This window comes from Natator depressus, chromosome 1 (genome assembly GCF_965152275.1).
Source record: "Natator depressus isolate rNatDep1 chromosome 1, rNatDep2.hap1, whole genome shotgun sequence".
NCBI lineage: Eukaryota > Metazoa > Chordata > Testudines > Cheloniidae > Natator > Natator depressus.
In genome coordinates, this window is record NC_134234.1 from 44,617,016 (window position 1) to 44,633,195 (window position 16,180).

General features: G+C 43.9%; 1 protein-coding gene across 2 annotated transcripts; it reads right to left on the reverse strand.

Moving 5' to 3' along the window:
- Positions 1-838: 838 nt before the first annotated feature.
- Positions 839-3,568, reverse strand: GPR12 (G protein-coupled receptor 12). 2 transcript variants are annotated; one of them, XM_074943504.1, is made up of 2 exons: positions 3,282-3,568; positions 839-2,540 (listed from the first exon to the last, which is right to left on the reverse strand). In XM_074943504.1, the coding sequence occupies exons 1-2, from the start codon at positions 3,474-3,476 to the stop codon at positions 1,524-1,526; spliced, it is 1,212 nt and encodes a 403-aa protein (XP_074799605.1). In that variant the 5' UTR covers positions 3,477-3,568; the 3' UTR covers positions 839-1,523. The 2 variants fall into 2 exon arrangements, with proteins under 2 accessions (XP_074799605.1, XP_074799598.1); XM_074943497.1 differs by having other exon boundaries at positions 839-2,543.
- Positions 3,569-16,180: the final 12,612 nt, after the last annotated feature.

Sequence of the window (16,180 nt, forward strand, 5' to 3'; positions counted from 1 at the left end):
AATGGAAGATACTGAAGCAACAATATAGTATATTTACTTTGATATTCACGGGACTACACCCCCATATTGGTGCCTAGGCATTTATACATGTAACTTCCATTAGCACTAATGGAAGTTTTACTATAAATTCCCATTCACTGATATGAGAATATACCTCAAGTTTAACAAAGAAATCCAAAATCAGGGGTTTTTTTTCCAGTAAGCTTTTTCTTCTGTCAGTACAATATTGTTATTAGAAAACAACATTTTTGTTCTAATGATTCTTATGTGGCTTCATGGAAAAGATCAGAAGCAGCTTAAATTAAACCATTCATGAAAGGAAGCTTTGCCTTTTACACAAGGAGTATTATCTTAGAATGAAGTGAAATGATATTCATACAGTACTGAGCATCATAATATGTGATGGACTCAAAGATTAAATTGTTAGAATAGCAGAAAATATGTTCCATAGGCATTTTGGCTACATACAATTATGAACCTGACATGCTCAGAGAATTTTCAAACTTCAGAATCTGAAACCATAGCAGAACAATGAGAACATGAAATAACACTTGTGTATCAAAAGCAAATTTTAGGGAACCATTTACTGTAGATATACTATTTTAAGCAAGTTATTTTATTAAATATTTCCTTATACACTTCTGAAAATATGAATCTGTCAAAGAAACTTAAAATGCTGCACTTATTACAATGCATAATTCCTAGAGGCCACATTGTGCCATAGATTTCTGAGCAGAACTCCCCATCAATTTAAATGAGGAATTCTGTTTAAAAATCAGTGTTACAATAGGCCCTGATGTCCTATATTTTAAAAAATGTATAGTTGATTTTTTAAAAGAAATAAAGCAGTAGTTAAGACGGAACGTACATTCTATTCTAGCATCTATCCAGAACTCATGAGAAAATAGGTAACCTTTTAAAATAATGATCAATTTATACTGAGATATAAAATAGCAAACCTGCACAAGCACTTCTTCATTTTAGCAAATTAATGGTCCAGAAAGTATTACAATAAATACTAAATGAATCAATAATAATTGGGTCATTATTTTAAATTGGTGATATACATTTTAGTTTATGTTAACAGAACCAAGGACATAGTCTTCTTTACTGTTTCACTAAGGCTAAGAGAGAGAGAATTTGTGACAACAGAAAAAACATGCAGTATAACTGAGCTCAAGCACATAAAGTATTTTAAAAAGGCTATAACTCTTCAGTCTACCTTTTTTTCACTAATAAAGTTAACTTAGAATCATAGTGGATGTGAAAGACCAGTTTAGTCTATTCATAGAACCTGAGCAACAATACAATTTGAAAGAACACTAATCATTATGATTTTGGAAATCTTCCTTAAACCACTGAGTTCATTTCGGTTAATGGGGTTTCTCTTTACAAAAGGGTCAGTGCATCCTGTGGCTTGAATATGAATCAGATACGTACAATCTAAGGAATGTATCTAACCAAAGATTGTTGCAGGAATTTCTGAAAAACAAAATGCTAAATAAAGTCCTCATAGCTGTTAATCAAACATCACTAGGTGATCTTGCTCTTTGAGACAGGCTAGAGGGGATACAGCCACAGCAGATAAGCCAAAATGCTTTTTGTATTTCCTGGTTTCTAAAAGCATATATTACAGGATTGATGATGGAATTGTAGGTGGCTGGCAGGAGAGTGGCATAGGTATATATTGAAGGATAAGTGTAATCTGCTATTAAAGAATAGAGTGTAAAAGGAATCCAACAAGCAGCAAAGGTCCCCAAAATAATGGCCAAAGTAGACACTCCTTTTCGGGTGGTCACATAATGGGACGTGGCCAGGAAATGGTGTTGCAAGGCAATCTGATGGGCATGGCGCATCACGATTTTACAAATTTGAATGTAGAGCTGCAGCATGAGAGCAAACATGAGCAAGAAAGAGACTGAAAGGATAGCTGCATTATTTTTAGTGAGCGGTCTGATAACACTGCAGGTGGATTCATCTTTGAGGCAGTTCCAGCCCATTATAGGCAGCAGTCCAATACAGATAGATGCTCCCCAGAGCAAAATAAGCATGATATAGGTAAAAGTGACAGTCCTTTCTGAATTATAAGTCAAAGCATAATACAATGAGAGGTAACGATCAACAGTAATAGCCAGCAAGCTGCAGACAGATGCAGAGAAAGAGGAAACAATCAGTCCAACAGTGACCAGTTTTGTAGCTTCTGATTGTAGAAGATAGGCAAAAATAAAATTGATGATCAATCCAATTCCTGCTAAGAGGTCTGCAAGTGCCAGGCTGCCTATCAGAAGGAACATGGGGGCACGAAGATTAGGATTTTGGAAAATGATAAGGACCACAATGGCATTTTCACAGGAGATAAGGGTTCCTGAAGTACACAAAACAATGTCCCAAGGGTTTACTATGAGCTCTGGTTCTGGGTCTACGACAGGAATCAGGGACGAGACTGCAGTTGAGACATTCTCTGGAGAGCTGGCTTCTAAATGATCTTGAGGCAGCCAGCTTAAATTAACCTTCAGATCTTCATTCATTTTAACCCCTGTCTTCTTCAATGAAAAGACATTTTTTAATGTTCAGATACAGTACTAGTCAATTCAAGAACATGCAATTCCTTAGATATTTCTATGAATCTCATATGCAGGCAGGCACATGTTACATAAACGTGACAGTACAAATGATGAAGAAAAATACTTAATTTTAAATTGCCTAAAATTATTTGAAGAAAACAAAAGAACAGGATATGAAGTAATAAGAGAGATTTTCTTCCTTAAATGGAAGAGGGAAACAAGTGAAATGTGGTATGGACACAAAGTACTGAACTAAAGAAATAAAAACCCGTTAACATAACTAGAACTATTTGAAAGGTTTTTTGGTTTAACAAGATAAACAAAACCCAAAGCACATGAGTTTAAATATGGAAAAAAGAGCAATTGTTGCATGATGCATGAAATAAAATCACAAGTCACCAGCACGGTTTGCAATTAAATATCAGGGGTTTGAACCATTTAGTTAGGAATGCTCATGATTCAAACCTGGAGCAGGCACTACAGCCGAATGCTTTTAACCCCAGGAGCCACCATCCTATCTACCTCAGCTGGAAATTCGGGCTGGGGGATATATGCAGAGCATCCTTGGTCCTGAATTAATAGCAATGGAGGTGATGAGGTGGGGGAGAGAGAGCAATGCCATGCAAGCATCTGTGCGAGGGTAACACAATCTCATACAGACAGATGGAAACAGACAGTGACAGACAGACAGCGGGACTAGCCCTCAATGGTGGTCACCTTGGCTTCTCCCCTGCTGGAGGAGGAGGGTCTCCAGGTCCTTTCTATGCAGCAGGGCAGGCTGCTCCTGGCAGGTTCATTGTTTGCACTGCACAGACACGGGGAGGGGGCGGCAGTGCCAGCTCCTGGCTGTGCAATAGGGAGCGCAGGTGCAATCCCCTCCGCGCTGGCCCCTGGACGCGGTGCCTGGTGCATGGGGCTGAGGCAGAGAGAGGCGCAGGCACGCGCGCACAACAGACGGACAGAGGCGGGGGCGCGCGCCGTGCGGCGCTGCCAGTCCGCGGGAAGAGGAGCTGAAGGCACGTGGGCAGCAGAGGAAAGGGGTCGCGTGAGCGGCGCGCGCACGGACCGAAGTGGGAGGGGAGGAGCTGAGGCACGCGCTGACAGGGAGACACCTGCTGCTCTCTGATGCGCAGGCGCAGCGGTACCCGTCCCTGGCCCCAGACGACCTTCTGGGGGGAGGGCTATAATGAGGGGATGTCTGCGCGCCCCGCGAGGCACGAGCGCCGGGTGCTCCGCCCTGAGGCCCCCCCCCGCCTCCCTGAGCCTCCCCCAGCTACAGCCCCCCACCCGCGCCTCCCTGAGCCTCCCCCAGTTACACCCCCCACCCCTGCCTCCCTGAGCCTCCCCGCTTCCTTGAGCCCTCCAAGCTAAAGCCCCCCGCCTCCCTGCGCCCTCCCAGCTACAGCCCCCGCCTCCCCGAGCATCCCCATCACTGCCGCCCTGAGCCCCCCGCTACAGCTCCCTGCTTCCCTGTGCATCCCCCAGCTACAGCCCCCCTGCCACCACCCTGAGCCCCCTGCCTCCCCGAGCATCCCGTCACTGCCGCCCTGAGCCCCCCGCTACAGCTCCCTGCTTCCCTGTGCATCCCCCAGCTACAGCCCCCCTGCCACCACCCTGAGCCCCCTGCCTCCCCGAGCATCCCGTCACTGCCGCCCTGAGCCCCCCGCTACAGCTCCCTGCTTCCCTGTGCATCCCCCAGCTACAGCCCCCCTGCCACCACCCTGAGCCCCCTGCTTCCCCGAGCATCCCGTCACTGCCGCCCTGAGCCCCCCGCTACAGCTCCCTGCTTCCCTGTGCATCCCCCAGCTACAGCCCCCCTGCCACCACCCTGAGCCCCCTGCTTCCCCGAGCATCCCCGTCACTGCCGCCCTGAGCCCCCCGCTACAGCTCCCTGCTTCCCTGTGCATCCCCCAGCTACAGCCCCCCTGCCACCACCCTGAGCCCCCTGCTTCCCCGAGCATCCCCGTCACTGCCGCCCTGAGCCCCCCGCTACAGCTCCCTGCTTCCCTGTGCATCCCCCAGCTACAGCCCCCCTGCCACCACCCTGAGCCCCCTGCCTACCCAAGCATCCCCGTCACTGCCGCCCTGAGCCCCCCGCTACAGCTCCCTGCTTCCCTGTGCATCCCCCAGCTACAGCCCCCCTGCCACCACCCTGAGCCCCCTGCCTCCCCGAGCATCCCCGTAACTGCCGCCCTGAGCCCCCCGCTATAGCTCCCTGCTTCCCTGTGCATCCCCCAGCTACAGGCCCCCTGCCACCACCCTGAGCCCCCTGCCTCCCCGAGCATCCCCGTCACTGCCGCCCTGAGCCCCCCTCTACAGCTCCCTGCTTCCCTGTGCATCTGCCAGCTACAGCCCCCCTGCCACCACCCTGAGCCCCCTGCCTCCCCGAGCATCCCCGTCACTGCCGCCCTGAGCCCCCCGCTACAGCTCCCTGCTTTCCTGTGCATCCCCCAGCTACAGCCCCCCTGCCACCACCCTGAGCCCCCTGCCTCCCCGAGCATCCCCGTCACTGCCGCCCTGAGCCCCCCGCTACAGCTCCCTGCTTCCCTCCCCCGGCTGCCACCCTGATCCCCTTGCTTTGCTGACCATCCCCCTGCTACAGCCCCCCACTGCCCTGAGCCTCCCTGCTTCCCTGAGCAACCTCCAGCTTCAGCCCCCCACCTACCTGAGCCTTCCCTGCTACAGCCCTCTGCCATATTGAGTCTCCCCTGCTACAGCCTCCCTGAGCCCTACCCCAGCCACCCTGAGCCTCATTGAGCATCCCCCTGCTGCAGTGCCCCCAATCACACTGAGCCCGGGGCTCCAATCCCCACCTGCTGCTGCTGAGCATCCCCTTGCTATAGCTCCCTCCAACCACCCACGGCCCCCAACCCTCGTCCCCAGGATGCCAAGTGGCTCCTGCCCCTAGGCACTGGAACTTGGCAACCCTAGGGGCACCCGATCTGAAAGTGAGCACCTGATTGTCTGGGCAGGCCCTGCCCTGTTTTCCCCACATGGGGGCATATTCCAGCTGGTCCTAAATGTCACACATGCCGCCATGAGAATGACTGTGACGGTAGCATGGCCGAGACATGCCATGCAGTCATATAGTGCTTAGCAGACTGGCCATATCTCGCTTCATTGTCTGCGCCAAACCTGCAAGAAGTAGAAACATGCGGGTGCTTTCCTGTTCTTATTGGGAATGTTAGTGCCTCAGTTTAAGACAGCCAACGACCACAGTGGCAGGCACCTTATAAATGTGCGCAATAATAATAAAAATCTTCCTTGACTTTTAATTAATCCCCTGAGCACCTCTGCTACAGCCCCCCATCTCCCTGAGCATTCCCTTATGCTGAATCCTAAAGGTCAAATTCAGGCCTGCAATAAGTGGAAGCAATGCTGTTATTATTTACTATTTTTGTTGTTGTTCAGTGCTGACAGTATCTTTGGAGGTGTGCTAGGCGTAGAGCTAAACCCTGCCCTAAAAGGGATTGCAACCTCAACGTCATTTAAATTTATTTCCAAAGCAGGGTGATTTTGATCCTATGACTCTGCCTTTACTGCTGCTGGCAAATACTGAGCCTCAGCCAGGGCTGGATTTAGGGGCAGGTGACCACCGCCTGGGGTGCTGAGCTGGGGGGCGGGCACCAAGCTCAGAATGCTGGTTTTGTTGTTAGCGACAAAAGAGAACATAGGTTGTTTGAAGTCACATGTTTCAGGTGTTCTGTATGTATTCTTTTCAAAACAATTCAGTTGTGTTCCAATGACCTAGTGCATCCTATTTCATAACATGGATTTAAAACAGATATCACAATGGAACTGATGCCTGTCCTCTTAATTTATCCACCAGCTTCTCATGTGATAGTGTAAAGAATGTTTTATTGCAATCTAGATTGGATATGTCTGGTGCTTTTCATCATTTGTTATCTTGGTCACCATTTTAATGATTGCTTAATTGGAATGGAAAATTATCTATCATTCGGTACTGGCCATTAGGACAGATGGCTAGTGGCACAGATTTCACTCTGCTGAAATACATCACAACTATCTTTTGGAGTGGCATCTAGTGTAATGGCTTCTTCCCAGATATCCCCAGCATAGTCATGCTGCTGGAATTAGTGCAGCTGTCACGGTTACAGAACTAGCTGCACCTTTGTCTCCTCCCTGGTCTCTCCGAGTGCACCCCCCTCACATGTCAGGCCTCATGCTTTGCCTATCCCAGGGTGGCATTCTACAGTTCTCCCACTCTGAGACTGGGCCCTGAGCTACTGTGCCCTGTGTGTCAACTGTTATAACCCAGCAGGTCCAATTGTGTTCAGGCACCTGCATTTCTGCCCTTCGGGAGTCTGTGATCAGTGGTATACAGTGATCACACAGCCTTTTAAAAATCAAAGTAACATTTATTTTAGTAGTAGGAACAAAGCTTTAACAGAAAAAAAGGATTTTAAAACAACACTCTACCTGCATGTCTCTCTTACTAACATCATGCCATCTTTTGATGCTAATTTAGACAGGCGTAGCGTCTCCAGACACCCAGAGGAGTCCTATGTTTCAGTCTTCTTCCCATGAACAACTAACACCTTCTCTTGAGAGAGCGTCCCTTTTAAACCTTGCGCTAGTTTTTCTGTGTTCCTGGGCTGTGCCTGCAATCCTTCAGTCCTGTAGGTTTACCAGGGGAGAGTCCTCAGAGCCAGTGGTTCTGGCATTGTTCCTTAGTAACTCTCAAGTGTTTGCTGATCGGTGGCTTACCTTGAACCATCTTTTCTTTCCTGACTGGTTTTCCACTATTGAGCTAAACCAGTAAATTCACACAGTAAACATCTCAATAACCAAGCTAATTAATACATTATTACAGGGCAGCTTCAAATCTGTCACAACAACCCACATGTACCTTTTTGAATGGACTCTTGCCAGCAATATGCAATCTTTGGCAATTGACTCTGCTCTACAAATGGGAGTATCTGAAGTAGTTTTCAGTATGTGTTTATAATTCCAGAAAGGTACAGAAAACCTTAATGAAAGGTGAACCGCAGAGATGTAAAATATTTTGAACCACAAAAGTCATGTAATGCAGTAAAATAACATCTAGTCAACATATACAGTAGAACCTCCAAGTTACGAATACCTCAGGAATGGAGGATGTTTGTAACTCTGAAATGTTCACAACTCTGAACAAAATGTTATGGTTGTTCTTTCAAAAGTTTGCAACTGAACATTGACTTAATACAGCTTTGAAACTTTACTATGCAGAACAAAAATTTTGCTTTCCTTTTTTTAGTAGTTTACATTTAACACAGTACTATACTGAATTTGCTGTTTTGTTCTGGGGTTTTTTTTGGTCTCTGCTGCTGCCTGATTGTGTACTTCCAGTTCTAAACGAAGTGTCTGTTGACTAGTCAGTTCATAACTCTGGTGTTTGTAACTCTGAGGTCCTACTGTATATATAATATGCAAGATATTATTAATGTACATGTATCCATGCAGTATTACTCTTAATCTTTGTAGCTTATGACCTTGCAGGTACTGGTATTTGTAGCTTTGTTAAAATCACTTAGCTTGTGTGGTTAGGAAAAAGTAGAATGGTAGTGGGGTATAAGACTGACAGGAGAATTAGCTTACTGTAGGGATAAGATAGATAAGGTACAGGTATGAATTAAGGCCGGAATACAAGGCCTATAGGCTTCATTCCTATGAGATATTCAGTGTTACCAAATAAGGTTTCCAGCCTAGAAACAGTTTGACTTGAGGAGTTGACTGATGAATAACCTTGGACCATAAAATGTTCTGTTACAATAAATACATGTGTTAAGTGCTGATGTTTCTGAAAATTGTATTGCAATGTACCAAAAAGCACAAGAGATCGGTTAAAGCTGGTTGTAACATTTTTAAAAATTTTTTGTAGGAATAGGGTCTCAGTCAGCAATGTGTTAACTGCAAGTTGCTATGATGATTAGTTGACATAAGTGTTAATGAGTATAAGAGGAATTAATAATTTAGCCTATGAAAAACAGGACACCCCAAAGTTAATGGGGCGTGGAAGTACAAACAAGGGAAAGAGGTGGAAACCTGCAAGCATAGGTATGAGCTTCTGTGGGCATTAGCGTAACTCATGATAAAAGTGTCACTTGGCCCGTGTGCTGTGGGGGACGCATCAGAAGATGCCCAGTTGATGCCCTTCTGATGACTATTCATACTCTGGGATTCCCCACATGGAGGCATGAGTACTGCAAGTATCAATGCTGGGCATTCTGTATTGTCTCACTTTCTTCTATTATGGTTCCATGTTTGTAGCATTGTTTATCTGCTTAGTGAAATTATTAAGAAACGGATGTGATTACTTGTGAGTGTTTCTCGTGTCTCTCTATTTTATTTCTGCTGGTGATACTCACTTTGTTGCGCTTTATAGTGTAGCCGATTGAGAGACCGAACTTGTATCAACCATCAGCACAATATAAGGCATAAGCCACAATTAGGACAAACCCTATCAATTAGCCTATGAAAGGTTACAGCTCCATATTTCCTGCTATTGCTCATTATATATAATTCCAGATGGCAGCAAACATACATTCATTGAATATACTTATCGTCAAACATATGGGTAGGCTGTCTTTTAAAAAATTGCATTCATCTTTCCAAATGTGCTCTGTCGGGCTTGGGCTGTCCTCTTAATTTCTTCATGGCTGCCCTCCTGCAAAGTGAGAAGGTTTCATAAGTGTATTCAGCAGCTCTTTGAAATTCCTTTCTATTTGCTAAGATTCTTCATCTGGAGTGTGAGAGCTTCACCTCAGTTTAATTGTCAATGTTATATAAGTGTCAGTTGAATGCTCACTAAATACAAAATACAATAGGCCAAAATACAAGTGGCTTATAGGTCTGGTAGTATAATTCTTGCTTAGGGTGTAAACCAGAGATTTCAGGTTCAAGTCCTGGACAAGCCCTTGTAAAGGCCAGGCATAATCCTGTACCTTTAAGCATTCTTGTGTTCTTCAGGTTGTCAGATTAGATGTTCACAGCCCTATCCTTTGGCTTTAGAATCTATGCAAAACTCTGCCCTTGTACAGGTATAAACATATTTTATTGACTTTCCAGAATCTTCAGATTAGAATTTGTTCAGATACTATATACCCCATCTTCCCGCAGTTCAGTCTCATTTTTGCCAACTTTATGAAAACTTTCTTCTTAACACTGAGCCAAACATGAAGTTCTAACTCAGTTTTTCTCAGCTATCACTCAGGCTGAAGACAACAGGGGTTTGGCTAAGTACAGGCTTCACTGTGAAGATTTGGGTTTATTCCCGGACCTTAATCAGTCCATTATCTTTATTGCATAAAAAATTATAATTAATGCCAGACAACATGGTTTTATGGAAAATAGGTCTTGCCAAACAAACCTGATTTCATTCTTTGATGAGATTACAAATTTAATATATGTAATATACTTAGAGTTAGTACTCTATGGAATATTTGTTAAAAAAATTTTACTTTTCAATATCAGTAAGCACGTTAAATGGGTTAACAACTGGCTAACTGACCCATGTTAAAAAGTGGTTGTCAATGGGGAAGCATCATCAAATGGGGGTATTTCTAGTGGGGTACCATAGAGAACGGTACTAGACCCAATGGTATGCAACATTTTCATCAACAATCTAGAAATAAATATAAAATCATTGCTCATAAAATTTCCAGATGACAGAAAGACGTGCGGTTGTAAATAATGACTAGGATACATAGCTTTCTAGATTGCTTGGTAACCATAGCCCATTCACATGAAATACATTTAAATACAGCCAACTGCAACATTATATGTCTAGGAACAAAGAATACAGGCCAGAAAAGAACCTGAGTTGAGGGCTGGAGGAAATGCCTTACACTGAACAGTTTGAGGAGCTCAATTTGTTTAATTTATCAGAAAGAAGATTCAGAGGTGACTTGACTTCATGGGGAGAAAATATTAGGTACACAGGGGCTCTATAATTTAGTAGAGAAAGGCATAACAGGAACAAATTTATCAAGATCATTTGGAATTCTAATCCTGCCCTCTAAGGGCTCGCATTACCTCTGAGCTCAGTGTCATCTGCAAATTTTATAAGCATGCTCTTCACTTCATCATCCAAGTCATTAATGAAAATATTGAATACTACCAGACCCAGGACAGACCCCTGTGGGACCCCACTTGATATGTCCTCCCAGTTTGACAGTGATCCATGGATAACTACTCTTTTAGACAGGTTTCAGAGTAACAGCCGTGTTAGTCTGTATTTGCAAAAAGAAAAGGAGTACTTGTGGCACCTTAGAGACTAACCAATTTATTTGAGCATAAGCTTTCGTGAGCTACAGCTCACTCCGATGAAGTGAGCTATAGCTCACGAAAGCTTATGCTCAAATAAATTGGTTAGTCTCTAAGGTGCCACAAGTACTCCTTTTCTTTTTACTCTTTTAGAATGGTCTTTCAACCAGTTATGCACCCACCTTTTAGTAATATCATCTAGAACATATTTCCCTAGCTTCCTTATGAGAATGTCATGTGGGACTGTGTCTAAAGCCTTACTAAAGTCCAATTTTATCACATCTACTTCTTCCTCCTTATCCACTAGGCCAGTTATAAGTCCTGTACATCAAAATGAGATAATGGAAATAATAGATCTTAAAATCATGAGGGATATTTCTGAGAAAATTTTCAGAAAGTGGTATGTAATTATGCTAGATGGAAGAACAGACTTGTGCAATATATGGATGATGACATGAATGTTCATGAAGAGTCCATTGGATTGTACAGTGTAGCCTGTACATTGGCAGAGATAATCATATGAGTAACTGAAGTTATATTATTACATCTAAATCTGAGGTTAAACAAGTGTCACAGAAAATGCTATGATGATGCCACTAACACATCTGACTATCAGGTGTAGCAACCAGAGAGCAAAAGGATGAATCATGATCTACATATATTCATTGCTATGGGCATACTTTGAATTTGGTATGCCAGGACACTATTCAACATAATAGAAACCTAACAGATGCTCTGGAAACTGTTTATGAAATTACAGAAAATAATTAAAAGATCGCCCTAACAAGATGCTATATTTCAGCATAATCTATGAAGTGTTAAGTACATCATTAGACATCCAACAAGATGGACTCTCTGTGCAGAAGTATTGACATCAATTTCTGAGAACTACCTTGCATTGTTTGCAAATTGGGAGGTTGCAAAGGATGCAGTGAAAGATCCTGAAATGAGAGCTTGAATTGGTGGCATAGCAGCTCAAATGGGAAAATTTAACTTCCTCTTTGGTATTGAACTAGCTTGAAAAGTCCTAATCATGGTAGACAATCTGTCCATAAGTCTGCAAAAGTCGGACATTTCAGCAATGGAAGCCCAATCTGTTATGAACATGACAATTCACTTAAGTCCATCAAATCAGATGACAACAACAAGTTATTGTGTGAGCAAATCCACTGGAACAGTTTAAAATTAGAGATAATTGGAATGCCTGTGCTTCCAAGGAAGAGAAAAGTTCCCAAGAAAATGCAAATAAGGGGACAAATGAACCGAGTTTTTTACACAAATATAGAAAAGGAATTTTTATAAGGATATCTAATTTGAAGTAATTGATTTTACAATGTCTAGTATTCCATCAAGATTTGAACAGAAAGGCCACAAAATTATTCAAAATTGTGACAGTCTCATAACTCCAAATGTAACAGAATGCAAGATCAAGACATTCTTTGGTGTATGTTTCCAGTTTCAACCACGGTGGATTAATTATTCCGCTTCATTTATTGAAAGCCAGCTGTCAGTTTACAGAAAGATCATGGTTGTCAGTTCAGAAATATCTCAATTTGCTCAGTGTGACACTGTATGAAATCTCGGGGACACCTGAGGATATTATGAATATCAATATTGCAAAATTGTAATGAGTTGTGCCAGATATGCCATGTAAGGTATCTGCAGAAATGTTATAATTTGCCAAATATGAAAATCTTGGTTATATGTTTGTATTACCTTTGTATTATAAATTATAAATATGTATGTATCTCTGTATTTCAAACTTGTGACACCCCGAGACAGTTTGGCATCAGCATTGCCTAGCCAGCTTGACTGCCCATCAAGGGCCATCAGCTGTACAACTGACCCACTGAGAGAAGGCAAGGGATACACCTTATGACTCAGCAAGGCACGCAGGGGCATGCCTATAGGCAGAACTCTAAGACCTCCTGGTCATGTGCTGGGCAGCTTGTGTTTGGAACAAACGAAGCACAAACTGCATGGCAAAAGACTATAAAAAGCAGCTGCATCTTCTCCATTTTGTCTTCAGTCTTGCTTCTTGTCTTCAGTCCTGCTTCTTATCTCTGGAGTAACCTTTCTACAAATGAAGCTCTGAACTAAGGACTGAATGACTTATCCAAGCTGTGGATGTGTTCCAGAGGGACTTTCAAGCCAGCAAACTCACCAATACTGCTAGGAACCTCATAGACTTTGAATCTTTGTATGTATGTGGCTGCTTTACTATTTAACATATCTGTTCCTGTTCTTTTTTCTTTATAATAAACCTTTAGTTTTAGATACAAAAGGATTGGCTGGCAGCATGGTATTTTAGGTAAGATCCAAGCCTATACTGAACTGGTAACGTGGCGGACCCTTTGGGGTCAGAAGAATATTTTGTATATGCGAGCAGAGTTTTTTAAAAATAACTTAAGTTCTCACTGTACTGGACCGAGGTGCTGATTGGGAGCCAGAGAACTGGCATGCAATAAAGGGGGGCTGTGTGATTTCTTTTTGCTTCTTGATAACCAGTGTGCGGGATCAGAAGCACAGTCGGTGACTGGTTGGAGAGTTTAACTTCAGTGTTACTCACCAGTCTTGGGAGTATCTGCTCTCCCTTTTCCAGCCTGCCCTGATCTTGGCATTTCCAGTGAGGGCTACTCCAGGCACACCAGGTCATACTCAGCCAAACCCAATGCCATCTGTTTTCTGTTGCGATGAAGCTGAAAAAAAAGATTTTGATGGTACCAGCATCCAATGCTGTAAGCGTAGTTTAAGAGCTCAGTGTTGTATTAAAAGATGGATTTGATCCACAATGGGCCAATCATGTCTCAACTGGTTTTATGATTTTACATGTACACAAGGACAAAACTGATGTCTTACAGATGTTACAGAAGAACATGCTTCAAGAAAGCCAGGGCAAAGATCATTGTTTGGAACTGTTCCATATTTGTAAGTTGTATTTTTTACTCATATTTTAAAAAGCAATGCTTTAATTAGTAGTTTTGTACCAGGACTAAATTTTTCCCCTTTTAATAAAGTGAGATAAACAAGATGCTGTTCCAAACTCAGTGTTTCGTTTATTTATTAATGCAATCCCTAAATTGGGTGGGGGGAGTGCTAAAGTCTCCAATTGTGTTATACTTTAGTTAAACACAACTTACTGGGCTCAATACAAGAGTAACTGGGTGAAATGTAATGGCCTGTGATATACACAAGGTCAGACTATATGATCGAATGGTGTCTTCTGGCCTTAAACTCTATCAGTCTATGAATTTTCTTATTTTCCTTTGATATTTTTGCTGAGGTGCTGCTTTTGTGCACAACTGCTTTTTAAGGAGCTGAGTGCACTTATTCTTTTCCTTGCAATGCTTCCAAAAGCTTTCTTGTTTTCTATAAGCCAAAGATATTTTATTAAGACAGGGTAAGTGATTCAGTGTACTCACAATGCTCTTTCTGTATGAATGTGAACTTTACTGAAACAGCCTTTTCTGAATCCTGCTTGCTTCTTTGAAAACCTCTAGACCAGCATTTCTCAAATGTGGCTACCGGGGTCTCATGCAGCCACCAGGGGCTTTTCTTGTGGCCACAGCCTCCTGGGCTGTGATGGGGGGGTGGGGGAGGGAACAGCAGGAAGTAGTGGTCCCTCCCCATCCCTTTGGCTCTTGGATGCACTGTCTTGGTGTTGGTTGCTGGGGTGCCAGCAGGGGTTGGGTCCTGCCCCCCTCTGGAGACACCTGGTGCACAACGCTGGAGACACAGGCAACCGGTGAGTTCCCCCATCTTCCCAGGGGTGGCATGGCTCAGGCTTTGGGCTTCAGACCTGGGGTGGCGGGGTGGCTGGCTCTGTCCCCGGGCCCGGGCCATGGGCCTTTGGGTCCTGGCTGTGGGGCTTTAGGCTCCAGCCCCATGCTGCCTTCCCTGATCCCACATCCAGGGCTTAATTTGTCCCCAGGCTTGGCAGGGCTGAATATGTCTGCTATGAAAAGTGATACTTGTATGTTTGCTAATATCACTTTTCACAACAGATTTACTAGCTAGCAGTAAATAAATTACAATGGTTTGGATGTGTATTTGTGCATGTTTCTTTGTTTTTCCTAAAGCTAATTAAGTATTTTAGGGGAAACTGTGAGAGTGGCCACCAGCAAGAGTTGTCCTCAGAATCCCTGCTCTAGACTCATCTAGCTGGTCAGGTAGCGTTGCATATCGCTTTTAAAGACCAACTTAATGCATGAACACAACGGCTATTGACTGCAGTGTGCATCAGAGAGCAGGATTGGGTCCTAATGTAAATAATTTAATGCATCAGATGAGTTGTTAATTTTTCAGCTTCTTCAAATATTCCTTCTTAAATATGAAGATCATGGAAGATTCTTTCTAATGTGACTACAGCAGAAATTTTGTTTTGCATTTCCTATTGCCTGCTTCTTCCTTTAATCATTCACTACTCCTTTTCCTTCTTTCTACAACAATCATCTTTCTTTATTACTGCTCTGACTATAACTCCCTAATTCTTGAATCCCTGCACCAAATTCATTTCTTCTTTCTCACAAAATTCAAGCTGCTCCTCTTCACCTTCAAAACTTTCTGTCACTCTACTGTCACTCACATGACCATTCTTATCTCTGTCTCCATTTTCTCCCATTCCTCACACCCCCACCACATCAAGATCATCTGAGGGCAGATCCTCAGCTGGACACACCCATCCTGCCTAGGTGCTCAGCATGATGGGATTGCTTGCCCAAATGATCACTTGTGGCTTGTGTTGGATCCCCAGTCTACTTGTTATTGGGGCAGGAGTAGTAAAGCATTGTTATTCTTATTGTGTGAACTGAGGGCAGCAGAACTGTACTTGGCATACCCCGATGGAGGGACTCACCCTCAACTGAATGGCACTCGCTAGGCAGGGGACATGGGTTCCAAAACCCAATGACTTAAGAGAGAGAGTGGGATAAATACTTCTACTTGGTGGTGTGGGTCCTGTTTAAGGGTCCTAGGCACCATTTGACCCTTCCTCTCTCCATGGTGTAATAGAAGAGCTACTTTAGACTCAACTGGGAGGCTTGTTACAGGCTGCAGAGCTGAAATCAGTGATACCTAGGTCTAAGTATTAGACCTACTTTTGGACAGTGTCTCTATTGCGAGAGACTGTCTAGTGTGCACCAGCAATGAGGATCCCTCAAACAGCTGAAATCACTGAGAGCTGTGTTAAGTGTGTGTGGGAGGGCTCTGAAGACATCTTGGCAAGTAGCCAGCTGGGCAGCTGGCAGAGAGGCGCAGCAAGTGGGTGGCTGGTGGAGAGAGGCACAACAAGCGGTCAGCAGGGCGGCTGGTGGAGAGGAGCAGCAAGCAGCCAGCGGAGAAGCTGGTGGAGA

What these genes read in the sequence shown, in the direction of transcription:
- GPR12 (XM_074943497.1), bottom strand. Translation starts at nt 3,476, where the DNA reads ATGCACCAGGCACCGCGTCCAGGGGCCAGCGCGGAGGGGATTGCACCT. An exon ending in CCAGCAGGGGAGAAGCCAAG is followed by an intron (nt 2,544 to 3,281) that starts GTGACCACCATT and finishes TTTTCATTGAAG; the next exon opens with AAGACAGGGGTTAAAATGAA.